We start from the raw sequence: 18,014 nt of genomic DNA, 5'->3' as shown, positions 1-18,014 counted from the left end.
CGATCGGATGGTAAGGGGTGGTTTATCCCTTTTGTAATCCGAGCGAGAGAACATGTAAACACTTGTTCGGATTGAAAACCGAAACTGGAAAGTACTGCGCATACGCAGTGACGTAGAAATAGCGTAATGATGTATGACGCATGGAACTAGGTGAACGAAGTGTCATAAATAAGTGTCCTGTCATTATAAAGTCCCACCAGTCCTCGTTTAAGACTTTTACTACATTTTTTTTTTTTTTTTTTTTGCTAAAGTAAAGTTAAGCAGCACAACAGTTCATGTGCTGGTCGTCGCCTAATTAGGACCCGAAGTAGATAAATATAACGTGTGCTTTTTAAAACAGCAGCGGGAAACCGTATATTCATGCAGTGTGCGCATGTCAAAAGAGTAAATCCAATCAGAAGCTTGTGACATGTATACGCCCACGTCAACCCGATCACTTTATTTACCGTTCATGTAAACACTACGTTCGGATTCGTCAATCAGAATGAATTCATTCCGATGGAAGCAAAAAGTGTCCATGTAAACACACCTAGTGATTCTCGCTTTCAGCACACTCACTCTGCACACATTTATAGCGGAGATGTCTATGTAACATTACAATAAACACTAATAGACTTGTACCTGTTAACATATAAGCAAAGCTACACAAATTTCAACACATAACCATGCAAAGCCACGTAAAATATAGATGATATACACAGAAGTACGAGCTGGAAAATTCAGCTTTTTCTCTTGCCTCAGTCTTCCTTTTGTAAATGCATTACGGTTTTTACAAATTTAAGAACATTTGAATATATTTTCTGGGTAGCCACAAATGCTCTCCATAGATCTTAACTTGTATTGAATCTTTTAAAACGGCACTAGATGATTCTTTTCCTCAGATGTCTCATTGTTGTACGATGCCTATGGCGCTATTTGAGCTCTGCCTGATTAGCGACTTGGTTTAACTCTACTCTGGAGGGTTTGATTTGGTGAGCGCAGAGAGAGAAACAGTGAAAGTTCAGGCTAAATGAGAGATGTGTGTGAGGTAATCTCTGAGCCCGGCGGAGCTCTAGTATTTTCCCTCGTAGCCTGGCTACAGCTCAATTTATGTCAATTAAAAATATGAGCTGGCTAATCCCTCCATAGACCGATTAATGAGATTGAATGAAAGAGAAGTGAAGAGAGGAGAGGAGGGGTAGAGATCCGAGCCAATGGGAAGAGGTGTATTAGACTGTAGAAGCCTCCCGCTGACTCAGCCAGCTAACTCAGAGCCACAGCAACACAACACGGCTGCATATCAGTTAGTAGACATCTACCAATGGGAAAAGTGTGTACTTTTGAGTAATGTAGAGATTTGGGACTGTTTTTCCTACAGTATTTTGTTTTCTGTGTTAAGATTCGGCAAATGGTTCATTTGATTAAGAGCAAGTTTGCAACTTTGTTTTTTTTTGTGCTATCTGTTTGCTTTTGCATGCAGTTAGCAGGATGGATCGTACTTACTAAAATATGAGCTGCAGTCTTTTCATAAATAGGAACTGTGAATAAATTATCCTTTTAAAAATAGTTCCTTAAAATGAGGCTTGTGTTGGCTGTTCATATTTGCATACAATTAACTTGAAGGGATGATATACATGAAAATGTGAATTCTAGTAAATATGAATTGCGAATAAATGACTATTGATATTTTCAGTCTGAAAGATTTGCAAAATAGCCTTGTTTGTGAGTTAGCAGTCAGTCAGTGAATCATTCAGTGGCTTTTGTTTTGACTTTTTGTTTGCCCAGTGACCATGATTCAGCTTGACCTTGGTTCTTCTTACTGAGTCAATCAGAAAGATTTACAAAGCAGTCTTGTTTGTTTCAAACTCATTCAGTCAGTGAATCACTCCAAACATTATTGGGCAAGCTCGCAATTTGGGACACATTACAATACTTTGACCGATTCAGTCCATATGTCAGACTGATGGCTTCAGTGGTAGATTTGCCAAATGATTCATTTGAATCATTTATAGAACTATAAAGAACAGTGGTTTCAAGAGCATGTTCCCTCGTGAAATAGACAGCATTTTTGTGCTCTCTGTTTGTTTTTGTGGACAATTAGCTGGATAGATGATAGGTGCTAAAATATAAGCTGCAAATTTAGAATAAAAATGAATTGTGAATAAATGATCATTTTTTTTAATGAATCAGAATCACAAAACAGCTTTGCGTTTGTAATTAGCAGTTTGAATCAGACTCATTGAATCAGAAACTCATTCAGAGCAGTTAACAACAGTTGTGAGTCATTTTTCCAATTCAAATTTAACACAGCCGAGATTTGTAATAAATGAATAATGGGAATCTTAACAAAAAAAGCATGTGAGCTCCTGTTCCCCAAAGCGAAACATTATTTGGGTTTTAATGACATAATAGAACCATAATCGTCCATAATATACCTCACCACAATACTATCATATCTCATAAACTGTGTGATATGAATAGCGACTGCATCTTTCTCTTCCACGGCTTTGCTCTCTGTCACTTTCTCTTTTGGCAACACGTCCATTTAGTGCTCCACTTTATTCATCATCACTTTCTCTCTCTCTCTCTCTCTCTCTCTCTCTCTCTCTCTCTCTCTCTCTCTCTCTCTCTCTCTCTCCACTCAACTTCATTCTTTTTATCTCCCCCAACCTCTTCCCCATGTCCCACTGCACTCATCAAGTCGTCTTGCTGAAGGAAATCGTAAAGCTCGTCCTTGCTAACACACAGCAGTCTTGGCTTGGCCTGGCACCACTCCAGATCCGTTGCTCATCTCGAGCTGATACAGTGGCTGGATATTAAGCGAGAGTTGGCAGTCTAGGTCACATCCACTGCAGTGTGGATATATAAAAAGATTCAAGGGCTTTCCACCCCTGGCAGAACTAAAGGGTTTTTGTGTATAAAAAAAATAAAGAAAATGCAGTGTTTCACTGTAATTTAATGTAAGGCCCTTTGAAATCCATTTCATTTTTTCCAAAATCAGTTTTTTTCTGTTTCCATCTTTTTAGACTATTTTAATGGTAAATCAATAAGCATGTCTAATTAATTAAAATCGGAAAACTTACACAACAATCACAATTGTTTAGGCTAAGATTTTTAGGCTAAGTAAGTTTGACGTTGTATTTTGTTGAATTGCATTAAAGCAGTTGACGCCGAATTGCCACTAATTTTAAAAGTAATGCACAGGGCTTTTACAAGCTATTTAAAAGTGAAAGCAGAAAAAGAGGGAAAAAACTAAAACTAGCTAAAAACGAACAGTTGTTTTACAGGGAAATGCTGCTAATTTGAAAGTGAAAGTAAAATATGCACGCCGCTTTTACAAGCGATCTAAAATCTAAGGAAGGCTAGAAAAAGAGGAATAATCCAGGATAATTTTGTTTTGCAGCCCACCGGCTGGGGACAACAAGTCAAGTTCCAGTACTTTGCCGCCTATCAAATCCAAGACCAACTTCATTGAAGCAGATAAGTACTTCCTGCCGTTTGAGTTGGCCTGTCAGTCCAAATGTCCGCGCATCGTCATCACCTCTCTAGACTGTTTACAGGTCAGTGCCCTACAACACACTTGTGTCAGGATGCTTTTTATGATGAGGATGTCTCATTTCATGCGCTGTGTTTCTGATTTTTCAGAAACTCATAGCATATGGTCACCTAACGGGCAGCGCTCCAGACAACACCACCCCTGGAAAAAAGCTCATAGACAGGATCATAGAGACTATATGTGGCTGTTTCCAAGGACCGCAGACGGATGAAGGCGTCCTATTGCAAATTATAAAGGTCAAATATTTTTATATGAGATTGCGCATAAAAATGCAGAGCAAATAATGCCATGTTTTGGTTTGATTCAATTCAGAAATGCTCAGGGTAGGTTATTTGGGTGATGTTTATACAGGATCTTCAGTATTGCAGTATTAAACTACATAAAAGAAAGTAGACCAGAAATATATCTCTAATTAAATAATGATTTTAAATAATAATAATTGCATGACAAATTTCTTTGTTTTGACATTGTTTTAATAATTTGAAAATCCCTTTCTCATCATCATTTAGAATTGAATAGCATTTATTCTATGAAATGCTATAATAATTATTATTATTAAATTCTAATTTATTGCGACATTATACTTTAAAATTATGCATCAAAATAAACAAACTTAAACAATCAGTTGTTGTTCTACTACGTTTTAAAACAAAATATTTTAGGAAAAAAAACATGAAATATTTTCTGTAATCTCTCTCTCTCTCTCTCTCTCTCTCTCTCTCTCTCTCTCTCTATATATATATATATATATATATATATATATATATATATATATAATTTTTTTTTTTTTTTTTTTTTTTTTTTTTTTTTTGCAAAACTGGTTGAAATATATCTTTCAGCTGCTAAATGGAAATTCTGTTTAATTATCTTTAATTTATTTAAATGCATTGGCAATTTTTAATAGGTTCTATTAATTCAGTGCTGATTTAATTTTAGTCTTTAGTCTTTGTCTTCAACAGTTTCCAGTTGTCTACCTAGTGTCCAAAAAACAAACAAACCGAATAATAATATACAAAAATGACAGAATTAACCACGAGCAAAATAAAGCAGTCTTTTTTCAGTTTGAGTATGTAGGTTGCTCTCTCTTGTTGTTTATGTAGAACTGCTCTAACCTGTAGTGCTCCGATTTCCATCGCGTCATTTGCCTGAGCTATTGTTTTACAAATCTCCTCGTGGAATGTGGAGTAGCAGGACAAGCACGGCTCCTGAGAGATGCTGACCTCTTTCATGCGGCCGCTTGTCGAGCCTAATCTGTTTGAACTTTACCAAGATTTCCACAGCTAAAGTAATAAATAACAACTCTCCTCCATATCGTCCGAATACTTTCCTAGGATTTGTGGCTACAGTTGTGTCTTAATGTCCTCTGTGGTTACATTTGTGTTTGTTTCTTTTTTACACCGGTCCCGACAGGCCTTGCTCACAGCCGTGACCTCGCAGCACATAGAGATCCACGAAGGTACGGTTCTCCAGGCCGTGAGAACGTGCTACAACATCTATCTGGCCAGTAAGAACCTCATCAACCAGACCACGGCCAAAGCCACCCTCACACAGATGCTGAATGTGATATTCGCCCGCATGGAGAACCAAGCAGTGAGTGCATTTGACCTTTCTCCTGTGGTAATATGGAGAAACGACACCTTGATCTAACATTTCTTCTTTCTTTTTGGTTGATGACTCTCCTCCTCCTTTCCCCTCAAAACATAGCTTACAAATCACAAGATCAGTTGGTCTTTGGCATCAAGAAAGCGAGATCGTCAGGTAAAGAGTGACAGGACTGCCTTGAAATGTGCTTGATCTGAAGTTTTCTCTGGTTTGTGTGCATCAGTTTCATCAATCACTCGCGCACTCTGTCTCTCTCTCTCCGATCTCTCGCAGACGTCTCGCTCCTGTCTGCTTGCCTTGGCTTCATTGCCTTCATTTTCTGCCTGCTGTCATCGCCTCCATTACAAATGACTTCCTTTCATCTGTCTTACCATGTTTACGTGTTGTGGAAGAGTGTGATTCCAGCAGCTCTCTCTCATTTGTAAGGCCACGTTTACACCTGGTAGTAACATCTGTCTCAGGTGCTTTGGACATACATTGTCAGTGAAAACAGCTGTTGACACCTGGTAGTAACGCCATTTGATTTATGCCTCCATTTGTTGCTCTATTCGACTTGGAATTATATTTAAGATATTGTTTAGCCTTTAACAATATCAGTATGATTTAAAAATTTCATATTTTTATCAAAAATAATGACATACATAAATAAATAAAGCATTAATACATTTTAAAATGAAATAATATTAACAATTTTATTGTTATTATTGTTGTGCCACTTAATATTATAGCGAAAATCATAATTTTTTTTCAAGAATTCTTCCTGAAAAGGCTCGAGAGAACAGCATGTATTGGAAATAAAATATTAGAAAGCTGAACAGAGCAACCAACATTTGATCAAATATTTGTTGTATTTTCAGAATGTTAAATCTGTATGTAAATGCAATGTAAATATACAAATCGATTTAAAATAATCAAGGTTTCCCCCATTTTTTTCACCGTATGAATAAAATAAAATATGTAATTATTTGTATTTATATGCACAGTCATTCATCATAAAATAATACAATGTTTATTATTATTTACAAATATTTTAAAAGAAACATTTTAATACATGCATTTTAATGCTCCATGGAGAATTCCACAACTATTTTCTGAAATAATAAGCAGTCATCGGATCTGAGTTTTGATGTTCCAGATGGGTATTGTTGTTCAGGACACGTTTTGCACTGAGGGATCAGATCAAAAAACATCATGGACCTTGTTTACGATCTCATTCAGTGTTGTCATTTGGGTTCCGATCATCCGAGATGGATGTTGAAACCAGGAGCAAACACCATGTGTCTGTACCTTTGTGGTTTAGGTAGCTGCATGTGGATGAGGACCGTGAGGTGCAGTTTAGATGTTTCACAGTTGCTGCATTAATCAAAAGGATGCCATTTGCAGTTTTGGCACAAGCAAAACACACTGTCATGCAGTTTTAGAAGTCCGGGCAGAGCATGACACATTCTGACGCGGCCAGACACACCATGCATAACTAATCAGCTGTACAATAATGAAGATTTGTGTCTGTTTTGACCAGTGTTAATTTCGTTGACTAAATATTTTCGTCATTATTTTCGTCACGAATATATTTTTGCGGACGAAAACGAAACGAAAACTAAAAAAGAAGGCACTGATGGAGACTAAAACTATGACTAAATTGATTGACATTATCGTCAACGAATAAAGGACGAGACGAAAATAGACTGTGACGAAAATCAAATCAGCAGACGGAAGAGATGCAGAGGAATGAACAAAAGAACCGGCAAAACGGAACAGGCGAGACTGCATGAGAGAAGAGAACCAATCCGAGCCTGACTTATTGAGACGTGAAGCAAAGGTTTTCAGTTTTTAAATGAGCTCCCGGGAAGTCGGCATTTTAGAGGTGATGTCTAAAAGAGCGACAAAATGTCCACAGCTCACTTCACGTTTGACGACGAACAAAACAAAACGAAGTGTAAAGCACGCGGAGCGCTCATTCGTGGCAAGAACACAACCAATTTGAAAAGACATTAACAGACGAGCCACCTGGACATTTTCTCAAATGTAATTTCACAACGATGTTCTTTTGTTTATTGAGCTAAGCAAAATTGGAAGACTGCAGTGTAGATGTTGTAGCATTAAATATTTCGAACTGAAAAGTACTGTAAAATAGCCCCTTCTTCAAGTTAGATGAGAGCACAACACTAATACGTAATATTATGATACATACATTTGATTAATACTAATGTTTAGTATATTTTATAATGTTCTACTTGTTGACAATATCACAAATATTTCTATATTAGTCATGTGAAACATGAATGTTCACATCCTATCATTATACATACTAATCTAGCAATATTGTAGTATTTAAAACATACAATATTGCTAGACAAATGAATACCTTATAAAATCTTATTACTTTTTTTATCCACCCAACTTATTAAATATTTACTTTAAATGTATGCACTTATTGTTCAGCTCAGCTGTAAGCTTTAAGGTCCTGGACCTAACTTTATTTTTCTTTTATTGATGGTCAATTGGCAGCTAGTTATTGTTTACATTATCATGACAGTGTTTGTTGCTGCATAAAAGCTTTTGAATCGAAATAAAGACACAGTTGTGTTGAAATAAAGTTGAATTTGTCTTTTATATATTTTGGTTAAGTTTGTTTCCTATACCAGCTGTAAAAAAATTGTCTAGTAAATCTGTTATTGATTTTAGTCTTATTTTAGTCGACTAAAATACCAAGCAATTTTAGTCGACTAAAATAAGACTAAAATTAAAACAAATCAGATGACTAAAACTTGACTAAAACTAAAAAGAATTATAGTCAAAAGACTAAGACTAAAACTAAATTAAAATTTCGTGTCAAAATTAACACTGGTTTTGACCACACGGACCAGGCCATATTAGACCACCTGAATTCAGTCGAAAGCTCTACAGAATGGACGTCTTTGTCCATCATACTTTAATAATAAACCCGTTACATTAAATGGGTAATAGATAAAGGCAGTGTATTCACCAGTCTGATTGCTAAATAAGGTTGTTTAATGTTTCCCTATATGTTACAAATAGAATTGTTTTATTTATTTAATTTATAAATCAAATCTAGTCGGTATGTTTAACAAAAGTATCTGGGAGAATTTACTCTGTTGAGATGGATTTTTTATATTTGTTTTATTTTTGTTTTTATCTTACGGATTACAAATATAATGTATAATTCATTAAAAATATTTGTAAATGTTAAATATTTAAATTGAATGATTCAATCCATAGTTTTGAATGATTGAATCCATAGTTTCATTGTATGAGTTGGTAGGACTTAATGTTATTTACATTTAAGGTGTTGTACCAAATTTATTTATTATTTAATTTATTTATTTCATAAATTATAACTATAATTTTAAATATATAAAATGATATTATGTTAATTGCAAATTGTATATATTGAATTATTAAATCTATTAACAAACCTAGCTTAATCAGTTGTATCTCCCAAGGTATTGGTTTACTTTTATTAGTTTTGATTTACTAAGTATGAGATGCTGGTGTTGTATCAGAGCTTTTTATTTATTTGATATTTTCTCATTTACAGCCATATTTTTCTTTTATCAGTTGCCACGCCCAATTTATTTATTTTTTTTCCCGTGATGTCATATTTAGACCATTTGAACCAAGTGTGATTTTTGACATATTTGTTGTCTTGAAACAAAACATGCAGATCATAAACGATTTTGGATTGACTTTCCTTGTGTATACAGTATCTTTTCTGTTGTTCCACAGAAGAAACATGTCAAAAAGGTTGAAAACTTCATGGGAATGAGTAAATGATGACAGAATTTTTGTTTTCGAGTAAACCACCCCTTTAAGAGTCATACACTTATCCTGCTTAAAAAAACACACCAATGTAAGCATGTGTATAGACCGGAATGTCATTCTAGGTGCACGTAGTCTAACCACCATCTGTCTCTATGAGCACAGACATTGTCTTCATATACAGTAAGATGCTATAAGATCCTGGTCTTGTGTTGCTTTTTGTTTCAAAGAACGGGAACCGTCTGTATTCCTAAACATAATCATTTGCCTCCCGTTCAGAGAAATGGATGTACATCAGCTTGGCTTTGGGCTCCCGGCTGCCCCGGAGGGAACATGAGTGTGTAAACTAACCCTGATACATGTTTAAAATGAATTGACTTTGTGTGTATGTGTGTTCCAGCTGCAGGAAGCCAAGCAGATGGAGAGAGAAAGGCACAGGCAGCATTCTCCAGTCAGCCAGCAAGAACCAGAGTCTCCTGGACAGCGGCACACTGACACCCCCGGCAAAAGCCTGCCCTCGGAGGCCAACGGTGGACCGGGAAACCAGGGCAGCAAGGTCGAGCAGGGATCCCCACTGTACGAGAGTCCCGAACCAGAGAACGGCACGGACTTCTGCCCTGCGGAGAATGAGCAAACCGAGGCAGACCAGGCTACTGCTGCTGCGCAAAGTAAAGAGAAGCGCGCAAACATGCAGAGATTAATTTAGCTTTAGGGCTCCATGTTTATGTAAATGGTTATGCTAATTTCTCTAAATGACTCTAGACACCAGTGGAATATTCTAGGAGAGTGCTTTTCGTTATTGCCTCAGTTCACCAGACTGAAAATGTAAAGTATAAGGTGTATTTAGGATGTATTCACAAAGATTTGTATTTTCTGTTTAAAGATTTATTCTTTATAAAATAATAAGATCATTAAAATCATCTTTGGTGCTCACATGGCATTAAATTATACTATAAAATTAATTGTAGTGTTCCTGTAGCTCAATTGGTAGAGCATTGCAATTAATATGTTAAATGATATGTTAAAATTGATAGCCTGAATGCACTGTAAGTCGCTTTGGATAAAAGCGTTTGCTAAATGCATTAATTTAATTTAATTTAATTTTTTTTTTTTTTTTTTTACAATTTTAAAGATAACATGAAAATCATTTTTGTCATTATTTACTCACTCTCATGTCATTTTTAACCCAATAAGATATTGGTTAATCTTTGAACCACAAATTAAGATATTTATATTAAAATCTTAGAGGTTTCTGTCCCTCCGTTGAAGAATCCAGGTAAACAAAATGTAGAAGATCCAAAAAGGTCCAAATGAATCCATATAAATTGAGTGACTTAATCCAAGTTTTATACAGAGATGTAATAACTTTATACTATGATTTATACAGATTTAATGTAATGTTTTATGTGTTTATAGGTAAATAAAAGCCTAAATTAAATCAGTTCATCATATTAAGTGATCACATATTTGTACAAGATGAGAATTAAACTACTAGATTTATATGGATTTGGTTTATGATGCCTTTGCGACCTTGTTGGATTTTCTACATTTTGCTTACTTGGATTTTCAATAGAGAGACAGAAACCTTGTTACAAATATCTTACGTTGTGTTTTGAAGATTAACAAAAGTCTTATTGGTTTGAGATTACATGAGGGTGAGTTAACAATGACAGAATATTCATCTTTGGGTGAAATATCCCTTTAAGTTAATAAAATCACTAATTTTAGTTGGTTAACCTCCTCCTCCCAACACTGCTAGACACACACAAGCATTTCTGATTCCTAGTCATTATTAGTTAATCAATCGTGTATTCAGGCTTGACATCAGAACAGATGAGACATCTTTTAATGATGTGTTCTAATGTTCTGATGACATTATTGGAAAACTGTGTCAGTGTCTCTGAGTCTTACATAAGTTTAATTGCACCGCTTTCCATCAGAACATCACCCAGTTACAGGCAGTATGGAGTCCCCTCTTAATAACACTTATTAAAGTTAAATTGGGAAAATGATAACGTGGATTAAATGTGACTACAGAGCGTGCTTGGAGGGAAAATCCTCCTATCACACAATGAATGACTGACTAGACAGAATTAGATGCTTTAACATAGTTCTCTGTCTTTTTAGGTGCGGCAGAGCATGACAAAGAAGCAACCGAGGAAGAAGAAAACTACGAAGAGAAGGCGCAGGAGATTGTACAGAGCATTTTGCAAGAAGTCGTGAACACAATTGCTGGAGGTGAGTTATATTCATCAGCCCCCCCAAAAAAATTTTTTTTTTTTATTTATGTGTATGTAATAGGTATGGTAATTGCGTTTTTTGCAAGTTTACTTGCAAATGTGAGTTATAAATTAAAAATGGCAATATATAAACTTTATTACACCAATTTGCGAAATAAGAATTGTGAGATATAAACTTCCAAGTCTTTTTTTAGTTATAAATATTGAATATAAGAATAGTGGAAAAAGTCAGAATTGCAAGGAAAAAGTCAGAGCTGCAAAATATGAACTTCGCAATTGCGAGAAAAGTCAGAATTGTTAGATGTAAACTAAAAAAAGATTTTTATCTCACAATTGTGAGTTTATAGCATTCTGATTTTATATCTCACACTTGCTAGTTTGAATCATGCGGTTCTAAGGAAAATTCATTTCTAAGAATTCACATTTTGAGAAAGAAGTCAGAATTGCGAGAAAGAAGTCAGAATTGTCAGACCAAAAGTTGCAATTACCTTTTTTTATTATTTATTCAGTGACGGAAGCAGGCTTCCATAGTTTTCTATTTTAATATATTTTAAAATATTATTTATTCCTGTGATTCAGCAACCATTACCCGAGTCTTTAGTGTGACATGGTCCTTCAGAAATAATTCTGAAGTTTTTTGGTGAACTGTCCCTTTAAGGAAGCAAATCTTATGTTATTAAATGACTGCTCTAGTGGTGGTTTGATGTTGATAGTGATACACTTTAAACCAGGACCTAGCCTGAAGGCTGTTTTTCTGTGTTCAGATGTTAAGGAAAGCCGTGAGGGCGAGGCTGAGCCAGCTGAGGGCATTCCAAACTCTCTGGAAGAGGAGGGAGGGTTGGGCAGCGACAACGAAAATGTTCACGCCAACAGCATCCCTGGCACGCCCATCTCTGCGAGCTTCACTCCGTCCCTACCCGACGACAGGCTGTCTGTCTCCTCCAATGACACTCAGGTACCGGCTTCCACTTCTGCTATGAATGGGGAAAACAAGTAAAACGGCTCCTTGTTTACACGTGTAATTGTTTTGACAGGATTGTTTATCCAGAACTGACTTCATTGATTTAACAGTTGAATTCTTCAAAATTAAATTTTAGGGCTTGTTTGCGATGTCACAAACCATGATACCCTCATTTCTCTCAAGTGTTTTGCTATAATAACAAACTGCTTCTTGTGAAATGTTTTGTAAAAAAGCAGTTCTCCCTCATCTTTTTGAATGAGCAGCTAGAAGTAGTAAAGCATGGACTCTTAGAAATAAAGAGTCCCAGTTTTTTTTTTTTTTTTTTAAATGTTTAAAGCCCTACGTTATACTTTAAATCTTCTTCTTTCTTTTTTCCTGTTTCTTTGCTTACACAGTAAACTGTATCTGGCCTTTAATTCAACACAATTGTATCTTCTCTTTAGGTCACCCCAACACAAGAAGGAAAGAATAAGAAAATTATTTAACACAGTGTTTCTCAACTGGTGGGTCGCAACGAAAAAGTGGGTCGCAAGACCGTTCTGAATGGGTCGCGGAGTGTACAGTAAAAGAAACATCATCAGCAACAACAAAAACGTAATTCTAAAATGTTTTTCTGATGCGAGACTTTTATTTTGAAAGACATGACGTAACGTGAAAACTGTTGACACTTCTGTTAGACACATTTTACGTAAAGCTTGCCTGAGAAAAACGCACTGTCCTGATTCAATATCTGTGATCGGATGAGATTTTGTCAGGCTTAATGTCAGTTTCATTATTCTGCTGTATTTACTTAACTTGTTACGAAAAAGAAAAGTCTCTCACCTCAGAAAAACAAACTATCATGTCCTGTCAGACATTATACTGTGCTTGTAGCATGCACTCTTCAATTGCACGTGCAATGCGGCGGTGCAAGCTGTTTATGACTTAACTAAAGCGCAAAAGAAACTATGAGTATGCAACGTGTGAAATAAATGTAAAGTACCAATAAATCACTTAACTGGTACTGCGTGTGTTAGCTGGGAAGGATTTTACATAAATTTATGAAAAAATAGGATGCGGCTTGATGACCATCGGAAAATGTGGGTCCCATGGACAAACCAGTTGAGAACCGCTGATTTAACACATTCAGTATAATATTGTCACAATCTTGTTATTGTCTTTCTTTAAACACAATATTATCATACCAGCAAAATCCAATATCGATTGACATCTGATTAATATTGTATTGATATTTAATTGCATAAACCAATTTCAATACTTAGGTATATGTTGAATAAAACATAAGTCCCGAATATTTAAAATTTGCATTTACCCATTTTTTTTAGGTCGACCGATGCCGATATTTAGAGATCAAGGAGCCGATGGCTGATATACTGTATGATGCCAATTTTTTTGGCCGATTTTATTTCGTTTTCCATTAGGGCTGCACGATATTGGGAAAAAATGACATTGCGATATTTTATTTTTCTGCGATATATATTGCGATATTTTTCTTACAAACAAAAATGGGGTAAGCACATCGTGTCAATTGATTAATATGCGCGAGGGAGAGAGAGCAAGACAGTGCTCGTGTTGTTTGAAGACAGCGCTCGTGTTGTTTGAAGACAGCGCTTGTGTTGTTTGAAGACAGCGCTCGTGTTGTTTGAAGACAGCGCGCGCTCTCTCTCTCTCTGTCTCTCTCTCATGCGCGCTCTCTCTCTCTGTCTCTCTCACGTGCTCTCTCTCTCTGCCCTGTTAAACTTGCATGTATTTTTCAGTCCTGTCAATGAAAAACTTTCACTCTATGATGGTTAAGCTGTGCAATTAATCCGCGAATCACATTCGTCAAGGGCCGGGGAGTAGCTGGCCCGTACAGTTAATGAATAACAGATCAACTACGACAGCCTACATCGCACATCCTGCGATGTGACTTCCATGGATTCGTACATCGCGATATAGATGCTTAAAGGACACATCGTGCAGCCCTATTTCCCATTCATATTATAAAAGCGAGTTTGAGCGAATTATTATTGCAGGGTACAAAATAGTAATAGTAGTAGTAGCCCAATTTGGAATAACAATGCATGTCTCAAAACAGTTTTGAAGCATGCTTTTTGATAATATTTACTGACAGTCACCAGTGTTTCCCACAGACTGCAAATTAAGTCTCTGCCAGCAGGAGGTGCTGTTGGAGCAGACGTGTAGTGCTTGTTTTATTCAACAAAGTATAAGCCTTTTGGGAAATCTATTTGTTGCAGTCAGTTTTGATATAGTGACAAGCCGTCACAAATAACTCAATGTATAGGAAACACTGGATACTGCTAGAAGTCAAATGGCCAAAGTGATAACAAAAATAAAAAATTTCACACACAGGACAGAGCCTGCTGCTCATAACTGTTTAAGAGTGCACTGGCCACGAGCGATGAAATTTTGGAGGATATTTTCATACCTACACACATTTCATTAACATGCATGTTATAATCAGCCCAGAAGATTTGTCAGTGTGTGCCAGTTTAATAAAATAAAATAATCTGAAATACATGTTTTATTTTAAGATGGAATGGGTTTGTTCTGTATGAACATACAGGATTCATTTTATTTGTGTTGGTAGTAAAGTTCTTAAATTGGATTTTAAAAACTCTGCAGAAATCCTATTATTAAATTTTCATATATTAATTTAAGTGTCATAAGTGTCCAAATATTTTTTGGGGGCAGTTGTATATGCTTAATGGACCCTAACGCCAATTTTATGGCTTGTTCGTTTTTTTTATGGTTGATGCATGTTATGTGCTATAGATGATGATTCATATTCCTGGCAGTTAAATTTGTCTACTGTAAGATTCTAAAATGAGCATTTCTCCCACAGGAATCGGTAGCTACCACTGGTCCAGCACCAGGTGCAAAGTTTTCCCACATTCTCCAGAAGGATGCATTCTTGGTATTCCGTTCACTCTGCAAGCTCTCCATGAAGCCCCTTTCAGATGGTCCCCCTGATCCGAAGTAAGCTCATCTTTCTAAAACAAACAAACATCTGACTGTATACAATATGAATTGTTCATTTGTTGTGACAAATGTCGTGCCAAAAATAACACTAATATTCTCCAGTCTTAATCCGATTGAGTTTGATGTGGTTATATCCTAATCTGAGATCTGTGGTTGTAGATATTTTGGATCGAGAGTGTTGAAGGCATCAGTCTGCATTGCACAGAGTAGAATTGTCTGTGGTTTTATCAGCTGCTGTCTCATAACAGGTGAATAAGGCTGTCAGAGGGCAAGAGAGATGTTCCTTCCCTGTCATTTGAAGAGAAAGAGAGACATTCATTCTGGTGTGTCTTGAGAGGCAGTGAGGCAGGAAGCTTGTTTCAGTGTTATTGATCACTCTTTGTCAAATGGACTGAGACCTGTTGACCTCTCTTGATTTACAGCAGGACTGTATTTATCAGTGGTGCGTACTAAGGCACTAATCATAGATGGAGGTTAGGGACATGAATGATGCCTCAGATCATGGAGTTTGCTGAGGAGAGGTTGTTTTTTTTTGTTGAATTTTTTTAATTACTTTTTTTTAATGATTGAATTAGAAGACAATAAAATGGACTTTCATTGAAGGATCTTTAAGAAGCCACTTAGCAACTGTCTACAGCACATGAAGTGCCCTGACAACCGTCCAGAAAATTACAGTTAATACAGGTTTGGGAGCTGTTTCTGTAAAATGCCTTTGGATTCTGTTGCTGCAAAGTTTTGAGAATTATTATATTAATATTGAATTTAATACTTAATAATTGAATTAATTTAGATGAGATATTTTAATTAAAGTGTGTAGTTGTTGCATTTGTTGCATCAGCAGAAAACCATCATCCAGTGTTATTTTAATATTATGTATATGCTATTATTGAATTAGATTTTTTTTACATTTAGCTTTTATTTTTCAGTTTTCAGATTTTTTCTACATACATATATATACATACATTCTATGTACATATATATATATATATATATGTATGTCTTCTTTGGCCATGTCAGTTTTCACACCATTAAGGGAAAAGTTAACTGATTCTTCTTTACTGAGTTTAATTTGGCCTTGGCATGGGTATTTTATATGGAATGAGTATTAAATATATTGTTTTATTCACCTAAGATTCCTCAACTTCCTCCAGATCCCATGAGCTGCGGTCCAAGGTCCTCTCGCTGCAGCTTCTCCTGTCCATCCTGCAGAACGCTGGGCCCATCTTCAAAACCAACGAGATGTTCATCAACGCCATCAAGCAGTACCTGTGCGTAGCGCTGTCTAAAAACGGCGTCTCGTCTGTCCCTGAGGTGTTCGACCTGTCGCTGTCCATCTTCCTCACCCTCCTGTCTAACTTCAAGACACATCTCAAGATGCAAATCGAGGTGCCTGAACTCAGTTTCCCCCGAATCGCGATGTGTTTGCGCATCTTGCTCTGATGGCGTCAGTCTGTGGAGCATCTAGCTGACAGAGTGGATTTATTTAAGCTGTGGTTTAAGATGAAAGCTTGTCATTCTGCCTCAGCCTGTCTCTTTGTGTGTGTGTGTGTGTCTCATACCAGATGAGTGTGTTATGATTTATTGTGTAGTATTGTGTATCTTGGCAACCCCATATATTGTTGAAAAATCATTATTGTTTTGTTGGTTATGAATTTGAATGAGGTAAAAAAAAAAAAAAATTGACAATTAAAGTTTTTCTCTCCTCAGGTGTTTTTCAAAGAGATTTTTCTTTATATTCTGGAAACGTCCACAAGCTCGTATGACCACAAGTGGATGGTCATTCAAACCCTCACTAGAATATGTGCTGGTATGAAAGTTTTCCTTTACCATCTCACTTTCAAATATATATAAGAGAGTGTTTCTACAAGTTATTCTATGTTATTTCTACTCTCACAGATGCGCAGAGTGTGGTAGATATCTATGTTAATTATGATTGTGACCTGAATGCTGCTAATATTTTCGAGAGGCTGGTGAATGACCTCTCAAAGATTGCACAAGGACGAGGAGGCCATGAACTGGGTACAACCCCACTTCAGGTAAACACACTGTCCTTAAACGGATTGGTTGATGCAGATATTGTCATCACTTACACACCCTTATTCCCTTATTATGTTCATGAGCTCATAAAAAGACATTTGAAGTGCTCTTTCCCGTATAAAATCATATTGTGTGCATTGGCACTCAAACAAGGACACATTAAATTAATCAAACGTGGCAGTAAAGACATGTGGATAATATGTAATCCATAAAAACGTATATTACCTAATCCAGATTACATGTAATCAGTTACTACCCAGCACTGTCTATACTGTATATATTTGTACATTTTATTTATTTAAAAGGAACATATGGCACAGGAATCTGGTATGAACTACTTTTACGATGCTGTTGTTCTTTTTGTAGTTTAAATCTTCTTCAAGTGTCTTTTTTTTCCCTTAAAATGTTTGATTTGGAACAGGTAAATTATAAGAACTATTCTTTTAAAAGTGTGTTAGTGATCCCAGGTCATGTTGTCCCTCAGGAGCTGACTCTAAGGAAGAAAGGACTGGAGTGTCTGGTGTCCATTCTCAAGTGTATGGTGGAGTGGAGCAAAGACCAATATGTCAACCCCAATTCCCAGACAAGTCTCGGTAAGGCAAACAGTCAAAATAACAAAACATCAGTACTAGCTCCTCAACCAGTATAATACCTGCAGAAACTTATTTAGCCCCACTGTACCCTGATATGTCTTGGATCCAAGCAGTTACATTAATTATTTCCAGGTCGTGGCCCTGGCTTTTCTAAGTGAGTGTCCTCTGAGTGCATTTAAGCTGCATTCCAGAGGCTTCTGGCTAGTGCAGAACCAAATGGATGAACAGTTGCTTTTGAGGACAGCGCACTAGGAGTCCTGTGCCTCAAAGACAGGCAGGAGATG

General features: G+C 36.3%; 1 protein-coding gene across 1 annotated transcript in view; it reads left to right on the top strand.

The window, feature by feature from the left end:
* The window catches only part of LOC128027070 (brefeldin A-inhibited guanine nucleotide-exchange protein 1-like), a 26,277-nt gene extending 8,476 nt beyond the window's left edge, over positions 1–17,801 (top strand). The window contains exons 2-13 of the mRNA XM_052614387.1: positions 3,383–3,539; positions 3,625–3,771; positions 4,946–5,125; positions 5,240–5,293; positions 9,318–9,585; positions 11,045–11,155; positions 11,922–12,112; positions 14,964–15,097; positions 16,252–16,486; positions 16,808–16,907; positions 16,997–17,136; positions 17,622–17,801. Coding sequence (XP_052470347.1) covers positions 3,383–3,539; positions 3,625–3,771; positions 4,946–5,125; positions 5,240–5,293; positions 9,318–9,585; positions 11,045–11,155; positions 11,922–12,112; positions 14,964–15,097; positions 16,252–16,486; positions 16,808–16,907; positions 16,997–17,136; positions 17,622–17,786 — 1,882 coding nt within the window. The 3' untranslated portion in view covers positions 17,787–17,801. The remainder of the gene's footprint in view (positions 1–3,382; positions 3,540–3,624; positions 3,772–4,945; positions 5,126–5,239; positions 5,294–9,317; positions 9,586–11,044; positions 11,156–11,921; positions 12,113–14,963; positions 15,098–16,251; positions 16,487–16,807; positions 16,908–16,996; positions 17,137–17,621) is intronic.
* Positions 17,802–18,014: the final 213 nt, after the last annotated feature.

Source organism: Carassius gibelio, chromosome A14 (assembly GCF_023724105.1).
Source record: "Carassius gibelio isolate Cgi1373 ecotype wild population from Czech Republic chromosome A14, carGib1.2-hapl.c, whole genome shotgun sequence".
Classification (NCBI taxonomy): domain Eukaryota; kingdom Metazoa; phylum Chordata; class Actinopteri; order Cypriniformes; family Cyprinidae; genus Carassius; species Carassius gibelio.
Note: the sequence above shows the minus strand (reverse complement) of the source record. Positions and strands in the feature narration are given on the sequence as shown.